At 42.9% G+C, this 21,583-nt stretch overlaps 1 protein-coding gene, 2 long non-coding RNA genes and 1 pseudogene across 3 annotated transcripts; 2 read left to right on the forward strand and 2 right to left on the reverse strand.

Annotated features, from left to right (window-relative positions):
- The first annotated feature begins 7,774 nt into the window (after window positions 1-7,774).
- LOC124698178 (alcohol dehydrogenase 3-like) lies at window positions 7,775-10,317 on the forward strand. Its single transcript, XM_047230697.1, has 9 exons — window positions 7,775-7,808; window positions 7,895-8,031; window positions 8,169-8,215; window positions 8,724-9,049; window positions 9,143-9,225; window positions 9,326-9,401; window positions 9,508-9,569; window positions 9,678-9,773; window positions 9,884-10,317. Exons 1-9 carry the CDS (start codon window positions 7,775-7,777, stop codon window positions 10,160-10,162), a joined length of 1,140 nt encoding a protein of 379 aa, XP_047086653.1. The 3' UTR covers window positions 10,163-10,317.
- Window positions 10,318-10,818: 501 nt separating this feature from the next.
- On the reverse strand, window positions 10,819-11,521 carry LOC124684238. Its single transcript, XR_006996956.1, has 3 exons — window positions 11,448-11,521; window positions 11,104-11,156; window positions 10,819-10,961 (listed from the first exon to the last, which is right to left on the reverse strand). It is a non-coding gene; the product is annotated as an uncharacterized LOC124684238 (long non-coding RNA).
- A 658-nt stretch (window positions 11,522-12,179) lies between these two features.
- On the reverse strand, window positions 12,180-12,575 carry LOC124684239. The gene is made up of 3 exons (XR_006996957.1): window positions 12,506-12,575; window positions 12,365-12,424; window positions 12,180-12,261 (listed from the first exon to the last, which is right to left on the reverse strand). It is a non-coding gene; the product is annotated as an uncharacterized LOC124684239 (long non-coding RNA).
- A 3,471-nt stretch (window positions 12,576-16,046) lies between these two features.
- On the forward strand, window positions 16,047-19,873 carry LOC124661866 (annotated as a pseudogene).
- Window positions 19,874-21,583: the final 1,710 nt, after the last annotated feature.

Here is a 21,583-nt window from a genome sequence, read left to right on the forward strand (position 1 = left end):
TCTTTTCTCTCTGGTGTTCTCCGCCCCGCAGAGGCGGCTGTAACCCTTCGTGAGGATTCCTCTGTGGCTTAGGTCTTCGGGACGAAGGGTTTCGCAAAGAAAAGGAGGCGAAAGAGGCCGAGGGGGCTCCACACCACATGGTGGCGCGGCCAGGCCATGGGCCGCGCCACCCTATGGTGTGGGCCCACCACTGGGTCCAAGCGGCTCCCCCTTCCGGCTTCCTCCGTCATCCGGAAAAATAGGATTTTTCGTAAAACTTCCTTCCACAGTTGATCTTCCAAAATATTGCATTCTGACGGTGCTTTTTCCAGCAGAATCCTGGCTCCGGTGCTCGATCTCCAAATAATCATGAAACATGCAAAATAGATGAAATAACATAAGTATTGTGTCCCAATATGAAATATATCAATGAATAACAGCAAATTATGATATAAAATAGTGATGCAAATTGGACGTATCAGTACTCATCATGATATATGTATGTGCATTGTTATGCCTTCTTTATTTGTCAATTGCCCAACTGTAATTTGTTCACTCAACATCTGCTATCTTATGGGAGAGACACCACTAGTGATCTGTGGACCCCGGTCCAATTCTTTACATCCGAAATACAATCTCTCGCAATTGTTCTTTACATGTTCTTCGCAAACAACCATCATCATCCACACTATACATCTAATCCTTTGTTTACGGCAAGCCGGTGAGATTGACAACCTCATCGTTACGTTGGGGCAAAGTTCCGTGATTGTGTTTTGCAGGTTCCACGTTGGCGCCGAAATCCCCGGTGTTGCGCCGCACTACACTCCGCCACTAACAACCTTCAACGTGCTTCTTGACTCCCTCTTGGTTCGATTAAACCTTGGTTTCTTACTGAGGGAAACTTGCTGCTGTGCGCATCACACCTTCCTCTTGGGGTTCCCAACGGACGTGTCAACTACACGCATCAGAAACATCATAAACATATTTTGGATATGCTTGGGAGGGGTGAGATATCTAATGGAAGAGGCTTTGAATCAAGAAACAAGTCTCACAAGGCCCAGGGATACTAGATGGGATTTACATTATACAACTTTGCTTCGTGTGCACCAAATGTGGGCGGGAATATTGTATACAACTTTGCTTCAATGGAGATATTAGAGTGCTTCTCATGCCTTAGTCCAAAGAACTCTTTCTCAATGTTTAATGTGGAAAAACTTGCTCGCTTATCTTCAATTTATCATGGGGATTTCTCTAATGGTGATCGTGCAACCATAAGAGGCCAACTTGGGAGCTACATTCACCATGTGAGAATCCACTCCACATTTTCTACTTGCATAAATATTGAAAGTTTGGCTACAAAGATGGTTGAAACGGGAAAACATTTGGTCTTCCCATTGGTCTACAAGCTTATTGATGTAACACCCCAACTTTTGCAACCTTGATTAGTTGTCCTCATTGCAAAAATTAGGGGGAACAAAAACTTTTTCTATAGACTAATTAGATGAATTGCCTTGATCTGTTTGTTGAAATGAATTGCTCTGATATGTTGGTAGATGAATTGTCTTGATCTGCTTGTTGAGTTTTGTCTTGAGCTACCCAAAAGAACAACACCTCTAGTGGTAAAACCAACAACTCACCTAATAAAACACATGTGAGGCTTAGGAAAAATTGTTTTCTTTCTTACTACACCAAACCCCTCTACTTATGGCAACATGGGTGTGCCTTCTCAAAATTCCTCTTTGTGGTATAATCTAGCTCAAAACATCCTTGATTCAAAACTTGGGATCATCTACCCATTTCTACATCCTTCTATTGTACCCTATCCAATGTTTAACCTCAGATCACCTCTACCTCTTTTACCTCTTGTATTTATTTTAATCCAAGTTTAACCTTCACAAAACCAAGAGTGGGAATGATGGGTACATTTTGTAGCCACCATCTACCCTTGAGAACACTCCTCCCTAAATTAGATTTTCTTTCTCAAAACCCCCATTTGTTTTTTCCTTCTCTAGTTTTGATCACAAAAACTACTTCTAGTTTTATTAAATCTTTTCAAGATATTTTCTTCAAAGAACAAAGAACTGAAATGGGTTTTTATTTTTCATCCCATTTCTACCAAGTACTGATTTCTAAAACATTATTTTCTATCTTGCTTTCTTTTTAACAAAAATCTTGTTTATGGTACCTATACCATTTCTTGTTTTCCTCTTGCTTATTTTACATTTGAGAAAAACTCTACTTTACTTGAGAAATTAAGTAGAACATTTTGAACTCCTATGTTCCAACTAGTTTCTCTCAACATTTTCAAATTCCATTCCACTTGAGTTCATTCCTTATAGTCCCTAGACAATTGAGGTGTTTCAAATCCCTTTCAGATAAATTATTTTTCAAATGACAATCCTTGCACATCTTATGCACATCATTGATCTACCACATTGTATCCCCTCACCCTCCAATTCTTGATCAAATGGATTATCATTTGATACTTTCAAGTGGACTCCCTTCAACAAAACCCTAGACTCAGGGAGTATTTCAAACCACTCCCAATTGACCTCTTATTTGAAGCGCAACTTATATTTCATTATACCCATCTCAATCCTTTATTATTTTCCATCATCACCTTGACATCATGAATTGATGATTTATGTCACCATATTCATCCTTGTGAGTATATGGTTAATTCACTCACCATTTCTCCTAGCCTTGCTCTACCATTGTCTAAATCACCATCACCACCATCATCTCTTGGACACATCTTTTATCAGGTCAGAATGCCACCACCATCTACTTTAGCACCCTTGTGCATTAGTATCACTTTTCCTAAAATTCTATATCTTTTTAGGCCACCATTTTAGTAATTTTTGAGGCACTCAACCTTGGGTGTCATGCATGTGTAGCAATGCTCTCTTGTTGATCACTTGTGCATGGCCAAAAATAGGTGGCCGGCCATGCCATGGCACACATGCATCATGCCTCTCCATTTCCCTCTCTCTCACATAATTATTCCACCTTGGGAAGCCTCTCACTTTTTGTCCCTTCCCCATGCCACTAATAATTTCAGCTTTGGTCAAATTCTTCCCCCACAAGCCAGCCTCCCAACTAACCCAATCAATGAAGAGGCTACCTCCCAACCAACCCAATCAATGAGGAGGCAGCCCACCCCCTCTCCCTCTATATAAAGGGGCTTGGCAGCCCACCCCCTCCTCGCTTGCTCTCACTTTTCCACTCCCCACTCTTTCCTCCACTCCCACACACTCTCCTCCTACCTCTCCCCACGAAATTGCTGCTCCTCCTAGCTTCATGGCCGGCCATGGCCACGAAAAGCTCTCCAAGATGAAGCTCTCCCCCTCCCTCAAGCTCCTCCTCTCCATGAGAGCATCCCTCTCCTTCTTCTCCCCAACCCTAGATGGTTTTCTCTCCTCTTCTTTTTCCTCCCTTGCTAAGTTTGGATCTTGATGCAGGTGCATGTTGTTCCAAGCATGGAGAAGCTTCACCTATCCTCAGATCTGAAGTCCTTGACCAAAGTTCGTCCAAAACCTTGCAGTAATTTCTTTCATCTTGTTGTTTCAGATTCTGGTACGAACTTGTAAAATCCACCAAAACTCGTGTACAGCTCAAAATCGACTGATTCAAAGTTCCACGGTTATCTTATGAAAATATCTACAACTTGGCGTTGGTTTCATCCTCAAATTCGTAACAGATATTCCTGCGTAATTAAAGTTCTGAAAACATGCAGATTCACTGTTTGTTAGATTTGATTTGTTTTACTAAACCTTTTTGAGCAAACTCAACTGTGGGTGAAATCCCTCTCCAGTAGCTTCATTTTTCCGTTAGTCTCACCTCAAATAACCACCTAGAATTGAAATGGTTCACAGATCATTTTCTGGTCAGATCTGACTTTGTCTGTTTAGACCAGGAGCTTGGAGATGAATTTGCGAGTGAAACCAATTGCATTAGAACCGTATTGTCAATACCTTTCAGATGCAACTGACCTCATATTTTTAGGATTTTTCTACGATTTTTGGCATACAGATCTTGTTTTCTGTACAGTCAGATTCAAGCAATGTCCTAAAATTGTAGGTTCAACCTTTTTGAGTGATTCCAATTGGGTTAGTCTTGTATTAGTGTTGGCCATCTAGGAAAAATACTTTTAGTCTCTGTTCATGCATATTGGTTACTGGTATTAACATGTGTGTGCTATATGAGTTGTTGGTCCAAAACTTTTTGGTTTATTTAAAACCCTTGACCAACTCTTTTTATTAGAAATGGGCAACCTTTGTTTTATGCTTGCAAAACAAAACCTATGCAACTTCAATTTAGCTCTATTGTTTTGCTTAATATTTTAAAGGTGTGGTATCTTACTTGCTTCCTATTTTTGTATAGTGATTAAGTGAGCAAATTAAGTTAGGAAAGCTGATTTCTACTTTTCCAAAAATGTTTGAAAATGTATTGTGTATGTGTTTGATGCCAAACTAATGCATTTTTCCTCTTCATGATGTTATCTACCAGGGGATATTTGGTTTATACCATGGTGATAACCGAGAGAGGCAATTGCTAAGTTGTGATGCACTCATACCTCTACTAGGTAAATAAATGGGGTTTTCTAAATTTAAAACTCTTAAAGTTGTTTTGTGGTATCTATAAGTCCTTAGTATGTTATCCCTTGGCTGCATGGTTAGTTGTTGATTGTTGAATGTTGTCTTGTTGGTACAATGTGATTGATTGTGTTCCTTTTATATTTTCCGGCGATAGATGCGAACAATTCCGGAGAAGAAGAAGAAGTGGTTCGGACAAGGATTTTATTTATATTGTTGGAATTCTTATTGGATGGAGTTGGAGAAGTCCAGGGACAAACAAGCCAACCAAGGCAATCCATCTCTTGATCTCTGAATGTTGAATCGCATATTGTGGTTACTTTGTTGTTATTCTTGTCTCTCGATATATTTTGGGTGGTATCTACTTATGTTGATGGAGCATGCTCACCATAAGCATGTTGGATTCTCTTTGACACCTCACCTACCATCCCCTTTAGGGAAATGGTGGTCATTATCATGATCTTGGTGTACCCTCGAAGTGTGAGGGGTATGCCCACTTATCTTGTGTGTGTCGACCTCATGACACCCTTCTTGAACCCCTTGTTGATGTTATGCATACTTACTCTCGAGTGTGTTGAACCCCTTGTTGATGTTCTGCATACTTACTCTCGAGTATGTTGAACCCCTTGTTGATCTTATGCATGCATACCCTGAGCATGTATGCCCCCTTGACCACCTATTTTATCATCTTCTTCATGGTATGATGATTAACATCATGACCCTTGTGGAACAATCCTACCTATGTTGTTCCCATGCATGCTTATCCTAAGCATGTATGATCCCCTTGACACCTCAACTATCATCTCCTTAGTGGTATGATGGCTAGCATCGTGCCATCGATATATCTTAGCTCTTACATACAACCTTAGGTTGGGAAAACCCCGATGTTTTATGTTTTGGAAAAACCTTGAAAACTTTGGGAAGATGCTGTCTTGCCCAAGTGTTGTTCAAGAGAATGGTCCTGATGTTTCGGAAAGTGGTATGGTTGGTTGTGGACAAACAAAGGAAGTGTGGGTAAAATGTTTTTAAAGGAGCATTGCGTATAAGTGTACGCCAGCCCAACTTTTATCGCGCAACCACGCTACCCCAACATGGGCACGGGGCTTAGCCCTAGTTTGTTGAAGCTGGCATGAGACACCTTCGCAACTTCTAGGGAGGGTCACGACGACCTCTGACGCCGGGTTGCGCTCCGAAGGAGGCAATACACCGCATTAACTTGTAGCCGGACGATATCGAGGGTCTTCCGTCGTGGCGCCGGAGATACGCTCAAAAAGGAGGTATGCTGCCGGGGTGCCGGGAAGGGTTAAGCCCGCAGGGAAGGACTCATGTCAGTGAAGATAAGCGAAAGGTTATGCTCGGGTATCCGTCGTGGCATATGTTGTTATGCGGGGATGATGCCCACACGATAGGTATCCAGATAGTTGTGGGGAAAGTGTGCAAACTCTGCAGAGTCAAATCTATTCGAATAGCCGCGTTCGCGGTCATGGACGGGTTGAAAAGGCCTACCTTAACCTGGGCTAGTTTTGTTTTAGAAAGGCTTTACAAAGAAAAAGAGAAAGTTGTTTTCGGAGTACCGGAAGGGTACAGGAAAGTGGTTGACCATGTGAAGATGGCCGGAAAGGAAATAAAAAGGGCTACTCCCATCCTAGTGTTTTATGTTGAAGAACTCTTTTGAAGTATCTTCTTTAACAAAGATATAGAGATGTCATAGAAATGTCTTATCACCCTCTTAGTGTCCCCTTCAACTGCGATGTGGGATGCTATATTCACAAGAGAAACTGATTCTCTCTCACATGCTATATCCACAAGAGAAACTGATTCTCTCTCACATGCTATATCCACAAGAGAAACTATTCTTCCTCTCTTGTCTCTTTTAGTTAGCATTGTTAGCATCTTTCTTGATGGTTTGCGAGTACAATTTCAATGTACTCACGGCTTTGTCCCTGGCTATTTACTTGGCCAGACTTGGAGGACTCGACAGATGAAGAAGGAGTTGATGACGTCTATGCGAGCTAGGAACGTCTTCCCAGTCAGTTTCCTGTAGGGTTATGGCAGATGACTTGGGTACTGCGCTGCTGAAGTGATGTTGCTACTCTGATGTTTAGAAAGGCCCGTTGAGGCTATTATGTAAGTACTGGTCATGTGACCTTATTGTAATTTTCTTATTCCGCTTTGTAATGGATGGTGTAATTTGATATCAGTTCGGTTATGTGTTCACGGCGCACTGATCATGGGATTGTGAACTGTATACATAACAGGGAATTTCGGACAGCTAGTCCGGGGTCCCCACAATTGAGTTGACCTTAATATTACCGGTGTCAACCGCATCGGTTGAGAGAGCATTTTCGGCAATGAAGATCATCAAGTCCAAATTGTGTAACAAGCTCAAAAATGAAATGGTTCAATGACTTGATGATATGTTACACCGAGAGGGAGATATTTAGCCAACTTGGTAGTGGTGTTATTGCTCAACGATTTCAAGCCATAAAGAAGAGGAGGAAACATCTACCGAATTTGTTACCGAATTTCTTTAGTTGTTTTGCGCCGCCCCCAGGTTTCTACAAATTCATGGGTCCGCCACTAGCGATAAGCACGGGCGCTAGCGAGCAAAACTTCACAATATCGGGAGTCTTTACAAATGTTGTGTGTTATCTTATAATCTGATAAACCATAGCCGGCGGTTGACAAGATGTATATATAAGCGGTGATGGCGATCCGACGGGCCTCGTTTCGCTCATTAGAAGTGAGCCTCCTTTTAATGTGAATTTGGATCACAATATAACATGGACTAAAACAACATCTTTTTTTAAACTTGTAGACACGATTTTCATATTTTGAAAAATTAATGGAGGTATCATCCCACCACGCCAATCTCATCCGGCTGGAAAAGCACATGGGGCTGAGAGCAGAGAGTCTGATACCGGCGGAGCCGCGGACAGAGAAAACGGAAGCTACGGCCACCCCTGTTTTGGCTTCCTTCTCCAAGAAAAAAACAATCCTTCTTCTTCTTTCCCCACTTGCACTCCAAGCCAGCCTTAATTACACGCAGGTTCCTCCCGTACCAGCATATATATAGCGCTCGCCCACCGTCGTTCCTTACCAACATCAAATTTACGAACCGCCTGCCAAGTAGAAACAGCGAACAAACAGCGATCCATCTTTCTCTTCGAGTTCTTGGAGCTAGCGACCGACCGACAGGCATGGCGACAGCCGGGAAGGTGATCAAGTGCAAAGGTTTGTTCTCGAAACAGTTTCATCAGATTTTGATTGAAGAAACTCTGGAGTTGTTGTTTGAGTAAGGGGCCTGTTGGTTCTTGCAGCGGCTGTGGCATGGGAGGCTGGGAAGCCCCTGTCGATCGAGGAGGTGGAGGTGGCGCCGCCGCAGGCCATGGAGGTGCGCGTCAAGATCCTGTACACCGCCCTCTGCCACACCGACGTCTACTTCTGGGAAGCCAAGGTTTATATCCATAACTCGCAAACTAATAGTAGTAATTCTGTGTTTTTTCTTCCAGTCGGGGTAATGGTGACACACCTAGAGTAGTGGATCAGTAACTAATTAACATGGTGATTGATGTTCTGCTTGGATTTGTGCAGGGGCAAACTCCTGTTTTCCCTAGGATCTTAGGCCATGAAGCTGGAGGGTATGCCTCTCTGTCTCAGTATCAGTCTCTGTCTCTGTCTCTGTCTTTTTCCCGTTGCAGTTTTGTTAATTACGTCGTGGAATCTTGACTATGATGTTGGCTTCTAATTATAGTAATTCAGAATCCTGATTTGCCAGTAGTATTAGATTCACAACTATATAGAGCAAGTGGTCAAATTTTATTGCCAATGGATGAAGTATCATGGGACAGCATGTCAGCATCTTCCGTGGCACTAGCTCACATAAAGTGCTTTGTAGAATTTTTCGCAAAAAGAAAGTGCTTTGTAGAATAATATGGTTTATTTATCTGTAACTACCATGTTCTTTATGTTCCCGTTCTCCTAATTATTTCATTACAGATCATTCTCGAGAAAAAGATCAGTAACATAACTACATCGTTGCTTGGAAGTTGTCAATTTTATCCAACATATTTTTGAATATTAGTATCTTTCCTCTTCATAGTTTATCTTTATAGTAATTCTTTTCCTATAATTACTTCTTTCAAACAGTATTGTTGAGAGCGTGGGAGAGGGTGTGACAGAGCTAGTGCCAGGTGACCATGTCCTCCCTGTCTTTACTGGAGAGTGCAAAGAGTGTGTCCACTGCAAATCAGAGGAGAGCAACTTGTGTGACCTCCTCAGGATCAACGTGGATCGTGGCGTGATGATTGGTGACGGGCAGTCCCGCTTCACCATCGATGGAAAACCGATCTTCCACTTTGTCGGGACCTCAACCTTCAGTGAGTACACCGTGATTCATGTAGGGTGCCTTGCCAATATCAACCCTGAGGCCCCCCTCGACAAAGTTTGTGTTCTCAGCTGTGGTATCTCAACTGGTAAGAAGAGATGGCTCCTCACGCCATTTTTTCCAACTGGAACACTGTGTTTAGGATGCCTGGGTTAGTTACTGAAATGTCATGTTTCTTCAGGTCTTGGTGCGACGCTCAATGTCGCAAAACCGAAAAAGGGTTCAACAGTGGCGATTTTCGGACTTGGAGCTGTAGGCCTTGCTGTAAGTGCAACTGATAAATACCTTCAACAACGTATTGCAGGTTGATGACAATTATGCCGTGTAACCATGACTAATTATTATGTGTTTCTTACTTGATTAGGCCATGGAAGGTGCTAGGATGGCTGGCGCATCAAGGATCATTGGAGTGGACTTGAACCCTGCAAAATATGAACAAGGTACAGTCTGCCTCTGCCCCATGGAAACACAAAGGACATCTTAGTAAATGTTGTTGGATAGCACACTGAACAAAGCTAACAACATGTCGATTATTATTTTTTCCAGCTAAGAAATTTGGATGCACAGACTTTGTGAACCCAAAGGACTACACCAAGCCAGTGCAAGAGGTCTGTTAATTTCTTTGCCTCAGTCAGTATAAATCTATTGATATCTCCCTATGCTCATGGCATGCATAAAATTTGTGTGAAATGCTCATTGTTCAATGGTGCCCCCAGGTGCTTGTGGAAATGACCAATGGTGGTCTGGACCGGGCCGTGGAGTGCACTGGCCACATCGATGCCATGATCGCCGCCTTTGAATGCGTACACGATGTATGTAAAATAATTCTCAGCAGTTAATAACATGTACTGTACTCATATGATTCTTCTGAGCAATATCTTTTTCTGCTCTAAACTGAATATCCTGAATGTGGTGGATGCAGGGGTGGGGCGTGGCGGTGCTGGTTGGCGTCCCCCACAAGGAGGCCGTGTTCAAGACCCACCCCATGAACTTCCTGAATGAGAGGACACTCAAGGGAACCTTCTTCGGCAATTACAAGCCACGCACGGACCTTCCCGAAGTCGTCGAGATGTACATGAGGAAGGAGCTTGATCTGGAGAAGTTCATCACGCACAGCGTGCCCTTCTCGCAGATCAACACGGCGTTCGACCTCATGCTCAAGGGGGAGGGCCTGCGCTGCGTGATGAGGATGGATGAGTAGATTTGGTGCTTCGACGTATATCTCTTTGCTTTAAAGATTTGGTGGTGCTTGACAAGCAAAAGAGAAAGGAAATATAGTACAAGAAGATTTTCCATTTGAGTAATAATAATGTACTAGTCGTCATATGTTTTATTTTAGTTCTATGGACACACAAACGAACAGCTCTGCCTTTGTGGACACGATTTGGTAGTTTCAATTGTGTCATCGGCAAATTCCAGTTAACATGTTAATTCCAAATATTCTGCAACAGTAATGACAGTCTGCAGTTACTGTGTTAACACTTGGCACCTTCCAGTGCAAATTAGGTCTGCTATCTTCTCTTAGTTTTTTGTTTGCAAAGTGCCAATTTTCTGGAGTTGTGGACCTTTCCATCAGGAAGAAGGAATAAAAATATCCTCCGTATATTCCTAGTTTTAAACAAGAGACAAGAATAAACTACAATCACACACAACACACAAGGGGGCAACAGAGACAGCTGGAGACACTTAACATGTACAAGGAGACATCATACCTGTATACGTACTCATTATTATCTTGGCATACATATAAACCGTCAGACATAAGGTATGGACGTAACTCTCATAAGCGACTGCTACACAAAATTACATGAGTTAACATAAGCCTCTCCACCTGGAAACCAACCTGCGTCTGAGGCCATGTTTAGGGGTGTGCAGATATCGACCAAGGCGCGAACACAGGCAGGTCAGGCTTGTGCACCATCAGCCTCTTGGAAGGGGTTTTTGATCTCCTCCGTTCCCTCGGTTGGTGACACGAGCATCACCGCTGTACCTCTGCAGACCTGCAATTAACAGGCGTTAGCGAATGCTTCAGTTGCTGCTCTGTTGCAGATATAGTTGATAAATAGATTTCAAGGATGTGACCATGCAGCACATTCTTGGAAGTACAATCGCCAAACCAATAGAGGAGCGATGTAAACTTACAATGAGACCAAGCTGCCTGGTTTTCGCCGACAGTTTCAGCGGGTCATCTTGCTCTACAAAGTAAGATGACACAGGTGTACCGTGAGATTCATTAGACTTGGAAAAAAAGACAAGATAAGGTTGTCCTCATCTTTACAAGTGCACGGCAATTAGATATTTAGATTGACAAATGCAGATAGCAGTTATGGTATTTTTGTTGCGTTATTTGTTCGGTTGCGTTAGTAGTAAGCTTTTGTATGGTAGTCCATAGAGACCAAGCTCCAAACAGAAGACATACTTTGTAATTGTTTTTGGAGGGTAGAAGATGCGATCAAATTAAACTATGCAGCATGTTTGAGTAGTACCTCTCTCAAACTCAATTGCTTCATCAAGCACCAAGTTCAGAAGCTGGTCATAGCCCTTCAAAGTTCCTGTTACTGCAGGTGTACAAATGCCAAAGTCAGCCTCTTTGTGTTGTGTTGGGACAAACTGCAAGATAGCAAATAGTTTCCCCCAAAGGTTGACTAATGCCAAGTCACAGCCTGTGCTGTGTTGCCTTTTAGGAAAATGGAGCCATTCTAGGTCCATGCATATTGGAGCAACAACCAAGAGACACAACATAGAGACTACTACTCGTTTAACAAAGTATGCATACCACCACTAGGACCTAATCCTGGGAAATGATAACTGATGCAACTAAAACCAAGTCATTTTCGCCATTCATCCTACCTAAGCAGATTGCAATTAAGTTTTTTTCCCCAGGAATGATCTCAGAAAAGAACAGGTTGAAGTCATTCTCCCGTCCCCAACCAGTCATCTCGCTGAAGGAGTCAGTAACCTTTGTTTTAGTTATCAATGTACTAACATTATTCATTAGGATAAGTTAAGTTGGCTAATTAACAATAAGCTGACGCTCCAGCTAAAGTTATATGCCCATCTAATGATCGATCCAAACAAAAGTCGAATTACTAACCCCTTAGCCCAACAAACTCGCAATGAGCTCGTAGGTGAACGGATAAATAGCATGAACCAAATTGGAGGGGATTATGCTGGACGCGAACATGGATTAATTTGGCGAGGGAATTGAAGCGACGGACCTTGTCTGCCGCCGGTGAGCTTGACCTGCACGCCCTTGTCGACGAACTTGGCCAGGTCCAGCACCGTCTCCTTGCGCCCCGACTGCACAACCAGGAAAAGAACCCACTCGAATTAGGTGGATCCAAATTCCAACCTTCCATTAGCGAACGGGGAGATCGATCGATTCGATCCGAGCTTTACTCACCATCGCGAACCAGCTCGCTCGCTCCAACCTAACCACCACGAATCGATCAACCAGCGAAACCTTCAAGGAAGAGACCAAACCATAAGACGGTCAAAACATCGCCAGGCGCAGGAGAGGGATGCTTCGGCGGCGATGGCTCACCGGAGTAGGGAGGGAGGCGGCCGCCGACGCAGGTGTTTCCTTCTGCTTTTCTGCTGTGTTTTCTTTTTCTCTGTCTTCTTATTGTATTGTTTTTTCTGTAAATGTGCTGGGCCTGTTCTCTGGGCCGAGGTCCGCGTTAGCGGCCCATGTCGTGTCTCGTGTGGCTTCTCTTGCACTCTTCTCTCTTCCTTCCAAAGGACGCTAGCTTCAGCCACTCTGACTGACGCCACTACACTCCCTCCCACTTCTCTGCCTCCTCAGTTTTAGGTAACTGGTTAGATACGCAGGACCACCTCACCTCCCAGATCGGAAACATATGCATCGATTGATAATCCACAGCCATCAGCTAACGCTGCGCTAGCTCTAGCCAGCTGCACGGACGGACGGAAGCAAATCTGCAAATGTGAGTTCGTATATTCACTCTACTGGATTGATTTTACTTTTCTTCCTCCTCCTCTCGAACCCTCTTCTAGCTCAAGATTGACCGAAGCCCTGAAAACAGAGCGGATCCGCAAATGTTTGTGTGTGAATTTAGGGTTCTTCTGTATATATGTGAATGCATGATGATGGTGATATTCAGTTTGTTGCGCATAGACGAGTATGGAGTATCAGTTAGTAATAGACTACATGATGGGATCTAGCAGGAATGGAGGCGTCCCGAAAATCACCTAAGAAGACCAAGGTTCTTGATCTGTCTGCATGTAAAGATAGATGCAGTTCTCCATGTCTAGTCTAGGATATCCACTAAGTCTAGGATAATATATGCATGCATGGTTAAGAGACGGTTCTACATTTGTGCATGCATGTAGGCTAGGCTTAACATTTGCATGCTTGGGGGTCCTTGTTTACCTTGACACGTACATACGATTATATAGGAGATTACCTGTAACATATGTGCAATAGGTATATGCACAAATGCTGCAAAATAGCTGCTGGTTCTCAGTCTGGTCACTGCCACTCATATAATTGCATGTGCGGTTCAGTTCATATGGTTATGTCAAACTAATTTGATCTACTGGCCTAGCACCCACAGAAAAGCTAAGCCCAATTAATAGCTATCGCCTATTGATAGTATGCCATTTTCACATGTGCCATATGGCATGTGTGAAAAAATAAAATATTTTTGTAATGTATTATCCAAATCAATTTCATTCCGAGAAATTGGATTATATTTCAGCCTATTTAGACAACAACTCTTTAAACCGAAGTTGACACCTTAGTACAAATCATCTATTTTTGCAACACTTTTTTTTTGTCTTCTATAGTGAAGGTCATTATTGTGCAAACGTAGTTTTATCGCACATGGATTTTCCAAGTAAAATATAGTGCCCTTTTATTCTTTATTTGGCTTTTCATTTGCCCCATCAATTTATATTAAAAATATATTTGATTGGGTATGCCTATCCATTGAAACTTTCTTAACTAATGCTTTTGTCGGGCTTGGTCGCAGGGTTTGTGTATTTTCCCCTTGTTTTAAAATCACTATTACATGTTACCCGGCCTATTGATCATCTAAGATGCTTCATTTGTGAAGGTTCTTGAGAAGAAGAATAATTAGCCTAGATGGGTATATTTTTGCATCATGAATAGCTTCAACACTACTGAAGATTTTGGAGAGAAGTGTCAACTGAACCGGCGACACAATCAGACATCCGTGGCATTTTTTCAAACCCTCTTGAAGAGCGGGCGTGCAGACCAACTATAGATGATGGCGTGGTGCCGGCATGGTGTGACATCAGCCACACAGCTATAACGGTTGACCCTTCTCTAGCCGGCGTAATAATTTGGATTGGTCACTCATTTCCAAGGGAAGGGGTGGACGATATCCGTGAGGCGAGGATGGGATTGTATTCACGGATTAGTGTTGTACCCAGGTTGTGCTACTAGGGGTTACAAGACACCCGGTAAAAAATGGTTTCTTGGATATATACTTCATTTATTTATAGCCACGGCACCACAAATCTTGGTAAATCAAATTATGTCTCTAAGGCAGTCACACCAGGTCATTTTTCTTCTAGGTTCATCCTAGGATGCGCCCATGGTGAGCGATGGATGTTTTGACTATTTGTGCCTTGCGTGCGTGGCCATCATTCAATGAAGGCACACATTTGTCTAATGTGGTAACATGTGATGTCTTACACGCAATCAACGGATGTTCATGCATTGGCCCTCCAGGCCGAGACAGAAATGAAGTATAAGGGGGGCAATCTTAGTATGAGGGGGCAGAACTAGCTAAAATCACAAAAATAAGGAGCTTCCATGGCTTGTGTTCAAAGGAAAATCATGAGCATAGGGGGGCGCGGCCCCCCCTCGTCCCCCCTTGTCTCCGTCCCCGCCCTAGATAATGCTTCAATCGATAGTTGACGAGCACAAATATATGATTACTAGCCTCTATTCCTTCCTTTTGAGCTTTTAAAGAATTTTCATGCAGGGGAGTAGGCCACTGCGCACGTCCGGATTCGAGGTTTTCACAACCAAGCAAACCACTTTTCCAAGGCCACTGCATGAGTCCTGTCCGAATGAGAATCACTGTCCATGGATGACCCCCTTCTATATCAAGTCAGAACTGTAAAATCGGCCAAATTAAGAGCGCAAATACAGAAAGGATGGAACATTGAATACCAACTAAAGGTGGATATAGAGAGAGAATCCAGCTGAGAACCCTATGAAGGATTTGCCCCCGCCGAAGATCCAGTAGGAAGAGAGGAGATGATCGTCTTCTCTCAGTTTGGTGGCTTTCTTTCCGGATGTCGATTGGGGGCAACAGATCTTGCGGCACACATTTTGTTCTCAACCCTGCGAAACCGTGCGTTGTGGTCCCATTTCTTTGTCGTGCTATTTGTCGGGATTGCTCTAGTGTGGTATGATGGCATACCGTAGATCTAGGTGTCCTTGCCACAGGTTTGGATCGCATGTGCATAGGCCCGGCCTTGCGCCACAGGCTAGCTCTTTGGGTTGGCCTTGTGCTTGCCTCGTGCTAGTTTTGAGGTGCATGGGCCTCTAAGGCTAGGTGGCATGCCAATAAGGTTTTTGGACTTGAGTGGGCCTCGTGCTAGTTTTTAGGGCTTTGTTAGTCTGCCTTTGTGGGGGTGGCAAGTAGGGGGGGGGGGGGTTGTTGGTTGTGTGGCTCTAGACGAAAGCCAGCCCAACGCAAGACCTTTGGGTGTGACTTTCTTCTTGGTGGCATCATCGAGGGGCAATATTTTGCCCACATCCATTGTATTCTAGTCCTCTCGATGAACCCGAGATCGTGACTTTTGGAACTCGATTAAAATATGGTGACATCTTCGATGTCCCTACCCTCTATAAGAGTGGTTCTTGGAGGTTTGACCCTTGTATCTTCTAAGCAGTTCATAATTGCAATAGCCTCCTGCCAACACAAGTACCTTGGGTGCCATGGGAAGAGGATCATGATCCTATCTTGAGTTATCGGCTGTCACCTATTCTTAGGCTTGTAATTAAGTTTCTTTCTATCAATACATTGATACACAAGCTTTGCATTTTTTTTCCCGAAAAGAACATCCCGTTGTTTTGAAGAAAAATGGTATTCGAGATTTCGAGGTAATTAAGTACCAATTCACGAAGGTGCACTTTACACTATTAAAACTTATGACCGAGTTTATTGTACAACACTCAACTCCAAAATTGGTTCAGACAAAACCTTGAACTATCATTGTTGTTTAAATTGCCAGATTGATTTGGATTTCTTGAAATAAGTTTTCCCAGGTAAGTTGAGTGAGAATTACAGTATGATATTTCGAAACAGCCCATTAGCAGTCCAGGTAGCTGTGCATCGATCTGCTAGTATGCATTTTTTTTTCCCTCCAACATTTTATGCAAGCCTGCAATTTATTTTCGGTGACAAAATTAGCTTCTTCATGCACGGGCCTGCCCGTGTTCTTCATTCAGGGAGGCCGCAGCAGTAGTAGGACGAGGAGTGGGAAGCAGCACCACGCTGCGCATACTAGTGGCGACCGACTGCCACCTCGGCTATCTCGAGAAGGACGAGCTACGCAGGTCCGACTCCTTCGACACCTTCGAGGAGATCTTCTCACTGGCAGAGCAACATAAGGTAAACTAACTAATCAACGATCTTGCATTGCATGCATGATGTCTTTTGCAGTGCATGTGTTGATGTGTACGTGATTTACCATGGTTAATCTGCAGGTGGATTTCGTGCTTCTTGGTGGCAATCTGTTCCACGAGAACAATCCGTCGCGCTCGACGCTGGTGAAGACGATTGAGATCCTGAGGCGCTGCTGCCTGGGTGACCGGCCGGTGCAGTTTCAGGTGGTCAGTGATCAGGCAACAAGCCTGCAGAACTTGTACGCTCTTAATCCATCTCTCAACTTTGAACGTCATGTATTTTTTTCTCTCGCTCAAACTAATGAAGTTGTTGCATGCATGCTTCAGGTTCCGTCGGGTGAATCACGAAGACCCAAACATCAACATCAGCTTGCCCGTGTTCACCATACATGGCGACCATGATGATCCTACAGGAGTGGTACAAATATCGATGCCTAGTTCCATATGGATTTAAAATTTTATATATATACTCATGATCATATCATGTTTGAAAACAAAACATGTTCATTATTGGAAATGGAAAACTTTTGAATCCAGTTTTTTTGAACGTTCTTTTTTGTTTTACCTTTTATTCTCCAATGGGTACCGCAGGATAACATGTCCGCAATAGATGTTCTTGCCTCGGCTGGTTTTGTGAATTATTTTGGAAAGGTGGATCTTGGCAGTTCTGATGTTGATGAAATTTCACTTCATCCTATACTTATCAAAAAGGTATTTTCCTAGTTTCCACACTGTACATTGCCAATTATAATCAATTGTGTATGTTACGTTCCAGATGCTAATTAGTTCCGAAATGTGTGCTACTTCAGGCCGCAACATCTGTCGCACTATACGGCCTAGGGAATGTCAGGGATACAAGATTGAGAGAGATGTTTCAAGTATTAATTTCACTTTTAATGGATTTTTTTTAGCTAGAGTGGTTAATTAACTTTTTGGTGCTAGAAAATTACTTCTTATCTTCTTATATGTTGTTTAGACACCAGGTGCAATAAAGTGGATTAACCATGAAAGTCCAGAAAATATGCCATTATCTAACTGGTTCAACATTATGATTCTTCATCAGAACAGGTACATGATGTGATTGAACGGACACCAATGAAATTTTGTATTCACTGGGTTTTATTCTACTTCAGCTGCTACTGTGCTCCTTGGCTAGAAATTAAGATTTCCTGAATTTCTGCAGGAGAACGGCGAGTCCTGACAATGGCATCACCGAATATCTTTTGCCACATTCTTTAGACTTGGTAATTTGGGGCCACGAGCATGAAAGCATTGCAGATCCACAGGTAACGAGAAACACAGCTGGTTCTTAATTGCAAATTTACAATTCAGTTTGATTAATGTTGTTCATTGCTCACATATATTATTCAACTTCACCTCCCTTTTGATCAATCTATTCTTTATAGGAGGTTCCAGGTATGGGTTTTCACATCACACAACCAGGATCTACAATTACCACATCACTCACTAGTGCCGAAGCAACCCAAAAGCATGTGCTTTTGTTGGAAATAAAGGCAAGCACATATATATTGCTTCAACCTGCTGTATTGACCACCAACATGTCTAATTTCCTATGTTCCACTCAATAGGGAATGAAATACAGGCCAACTATAAAATACCTTTGAAGACTGTTAGACCATTCGAATATGCTGAGGTACGTGAGCCACTCCATTCTTCATGCTTATTTCAGTGTCAATCTCATCAAGGGAATGCCATTCAGGTTGTGTTAGAAGAACAAGAGGATGTTGACCCGAACGACGAATGGACGGTTCACGCACATTTGGATAAAGTTGTAGGTTTTTAACTCAAATTGCAATACAAGAGCAAGATGATCTTGTCTAGAAACTCTGTCCACATATTAACTATTAGAGCTGGTCGTAGTTGAGTTTCAATTGTTGGATCTTTATATTTAGTTTTACTCTCCAGTTATCTACTTATGTATACTGGATACTCAATGAGTTGTTAATTTCAGGTGGAAAATCTTATTGAGAAGAACAATAGAAAAACAGGCAGTGGATCAGAGCCCAAACTTCCACTTGTTAGGATAAAGGTAAACAAATCAGGTGCTCTTCATATAATGTTGTCCAATTTCGCGTCCATGATTGTGAAATGAAAATTTTCATCTTCTTCTACAGGTGGACTACTCTGGGTTTTCGACTATAAACCCGCATCGGTTTGGTCAAAAGTATGTTGGGAAGGTACCTCAAGAACTATTATGGAACTTTCTAACATTGACGCATGTTAATACTACTTAGGTGGTCTATTATCATAGATTATTTAATTGTAGGTCGCAAATCCCCAAGACGTTATTGTTTTCTCAAGATCAGCGAAAAGACGTCAAAATACGCAAGGTGCATACTTGTGCTAATAAAATATGGCATTATTAGTATCCACCACTTGTGACTAATACAATTATAATGCAGAATTACAAATAATTCCCAGACTCTCCTTTTATATTGCAGTAAACACTGATGGTTCTGAACAGATTTATCCAACTGACCTTGATCAGTGCACAGTCGAAGATTTGGTTGCAGAGAGTAACGTGGTACTTTAACTTAACTTTTATTTGGAGAATTTCGTCCGATGTTATGACGAAGATATTTTAATAGTGATGTTGCATTCTGCTCCAGGCCGTTTGTCCATGTTTAGCTTTAGTTGATGCATGTCATTTTGAGGACGCTGAACATGAAAGATAGGATCATAGAAGGCAGATTGACAATTCTGACTTGAAATTTGTAGGTTTGTAGTACACCCAATAAATTACATCAACACCATTTATTTTAATTTTTTTGGTTGAAAACAAAGAAGCATCCCCAGCCCCTTCACCGAGTGGCTCACGTAGCTCAATTACTTATATGCTCAAAATTTCTTGCATATTTTTTCTATTTTTGTTATGAATCACGAACTGCATGAGCACCTGAGTGTACAAAATCCATAGTTACGTTGATGCAACTATTTTATTCAAGATGAATCCTACCATACTGTATTTAGGGTATGATATCCGGCTTATTCGATTTTGTCCAGTAGCAAATCGGTGGTAACAAAACAATATTGCACTGTTTTGTCTTGCAGAAAACGCAGATTCTTCAAGTAAATGATCTGCAGACTGCCCTGCATGTTTTTGTCAAAAAGGATGATAATATGGCGTTTCACTCCTGCTTGCAGAAAAATACTGAAGATGCGAAAGTAAGAGACACTTCACACCACCAATATCTTCGTATAGTAGAGAGTGACCCTGGTGGTTTATACCCTTGTTATATATACTATCAGATCGTGGTTTGAGACTTACATGTTTATTTCTCTAACTCTCTGGCCTACAAAACATTGTGCTCTCCTTGATAAGTAGCCCATATTTTCTCGTACAAATCAATTCATATGTTTGTTAGGTATTAAAAAGAAGAAATGATGATGTGCTAATTTCCTCGAAACAGGTTTTCGTCCCGCTATATTAATATAGCAACCACACCGATACAAGAGTTCGAAAAAAAATGGGACAAACATCACAAACATGCCCAAAGAGAAAATAAATGGAAGCAATGGAAAACGACGAAATGATGATGACCCGCCACTGATGCGCCCTCCATCATTGACCCACCACACTCCAAGCACTCCAAAGCGCCCCGTATCAAGAAACACCTTCAGGAAGGAAAACACCATCGACACGGCGTTGCTGCCCAGACCAGACCGGTCCTAGGGTTTCCCCAGATACATAGAGTACAATGAGCAGGGGATTCCCACGACGCCCTCTAGGAAGGAATTGTGCCACTCGAAGGCGGCACCGCATCAGGGCCAGACAAGGTGACAGAGATTTCTCCCGCCCCCATCGACAAAAAAGCCCTAGCACAACCACCCAACTTCGCCATCCACCAGTATGCACCACCACGGTCTTGTAGTCTCCATCATCAGGTGGGTTCCTCCCGTGTGGCTACGAGGCTTGTATTCCTAGCTCGTCGATGTCGTGTGCCTCCGTTACTCGTAGCCCGAGTAACGGAGGCACACGACATCGACAAGCTAGGAATAGAAGCCTCGCAGCCACACGGGAGGAACCCACCTCCGCTGCCGAGAGGCAGTCATTGGCCGACATAGCAGCTGGAGCACACCCGGCCCTGTCAGGCCCGACCGAGCCCAGATGGGCCAGTGAAGCTTGGGCCTCCCTGCTGCAATAGGCAGACCGCAGAGCCGTCGTTCCAGGATCCCGCCAAGTCGTCGTCGCCACCACCATCAGGGAGCTCTTCCACATACAAGCTTTGGCCCACTCGAACCCATCTAGGCCTGGCCAAGCCCATCTGGGGTCGGGCCGCCCAGAGCTAGGGACGAGCCGCCGCCGGCACCCGCTGCAGCTGAACCATGCCATTGCGGGACAGCACCGCCGCCAGAAGCACCCAGCCGCGCCGGTCCAGAGCTTCCCGAGGTGCACCAACTCCATGCAGGGAGAGGGCCCCTACCCATCCTCTGCAACGCGGGGGAGAAAGGGCCGCAGCTGGCGGCGTCGCGTGACGTGTTTTTTCTCGCTTAGGCGCTAGGTTTTCCAATGTAGACTTCATTGGTCTTGTTTTAGACATTTTGACATTATAGAGTTGATTTACTTAATTTCGCAAAAAAAGTTGATTTAGTTAAGCGTGAAATAACACGTGCCAATAAAAAAGAAAAGAACACATGCAAATCTCAAAGCATGAATAGACTCTGGGACAACCACATATTACACACGTATAGTACAGTTACTCAATATACATATTAGATCTCAGGTAGTAATATAGAAAATAATCTTATTAATAAAAATATAACTAATAATCCTGACCAGACCGTGAAATGAAAAATCTAAAGTTGGGGTTTCTTTGCTCAAAGGTTTTTCATATGAACTTTGGAGGATTAGAATTCTGTTCCTGTGTGGCTTGTTTAATTGATATGTAGGACTGAATCAAATTTTTCTAAGGATTTTTTTCCATCCACTCAAATCCTTTGCAAAATGATTATTTTATTTGTCTTATGGTG

The sequence above is a fragment of the Lolium rigidum genome, chromosome 1, assembly GCF_022539505.1.
Source record: "Lolium rigidum isolate FL_2022 chromosome 1, APGP_CSIRO_Lrig_0.1, whole genome shotgun sequence".
Taxonomy (NCBI): domain Eukaryota; kingdom Viridiplantae; phylum Streptophyta; class Magnoliopsida; order Poales; family Poaceae; genus Lolium; species Lolium rigidum.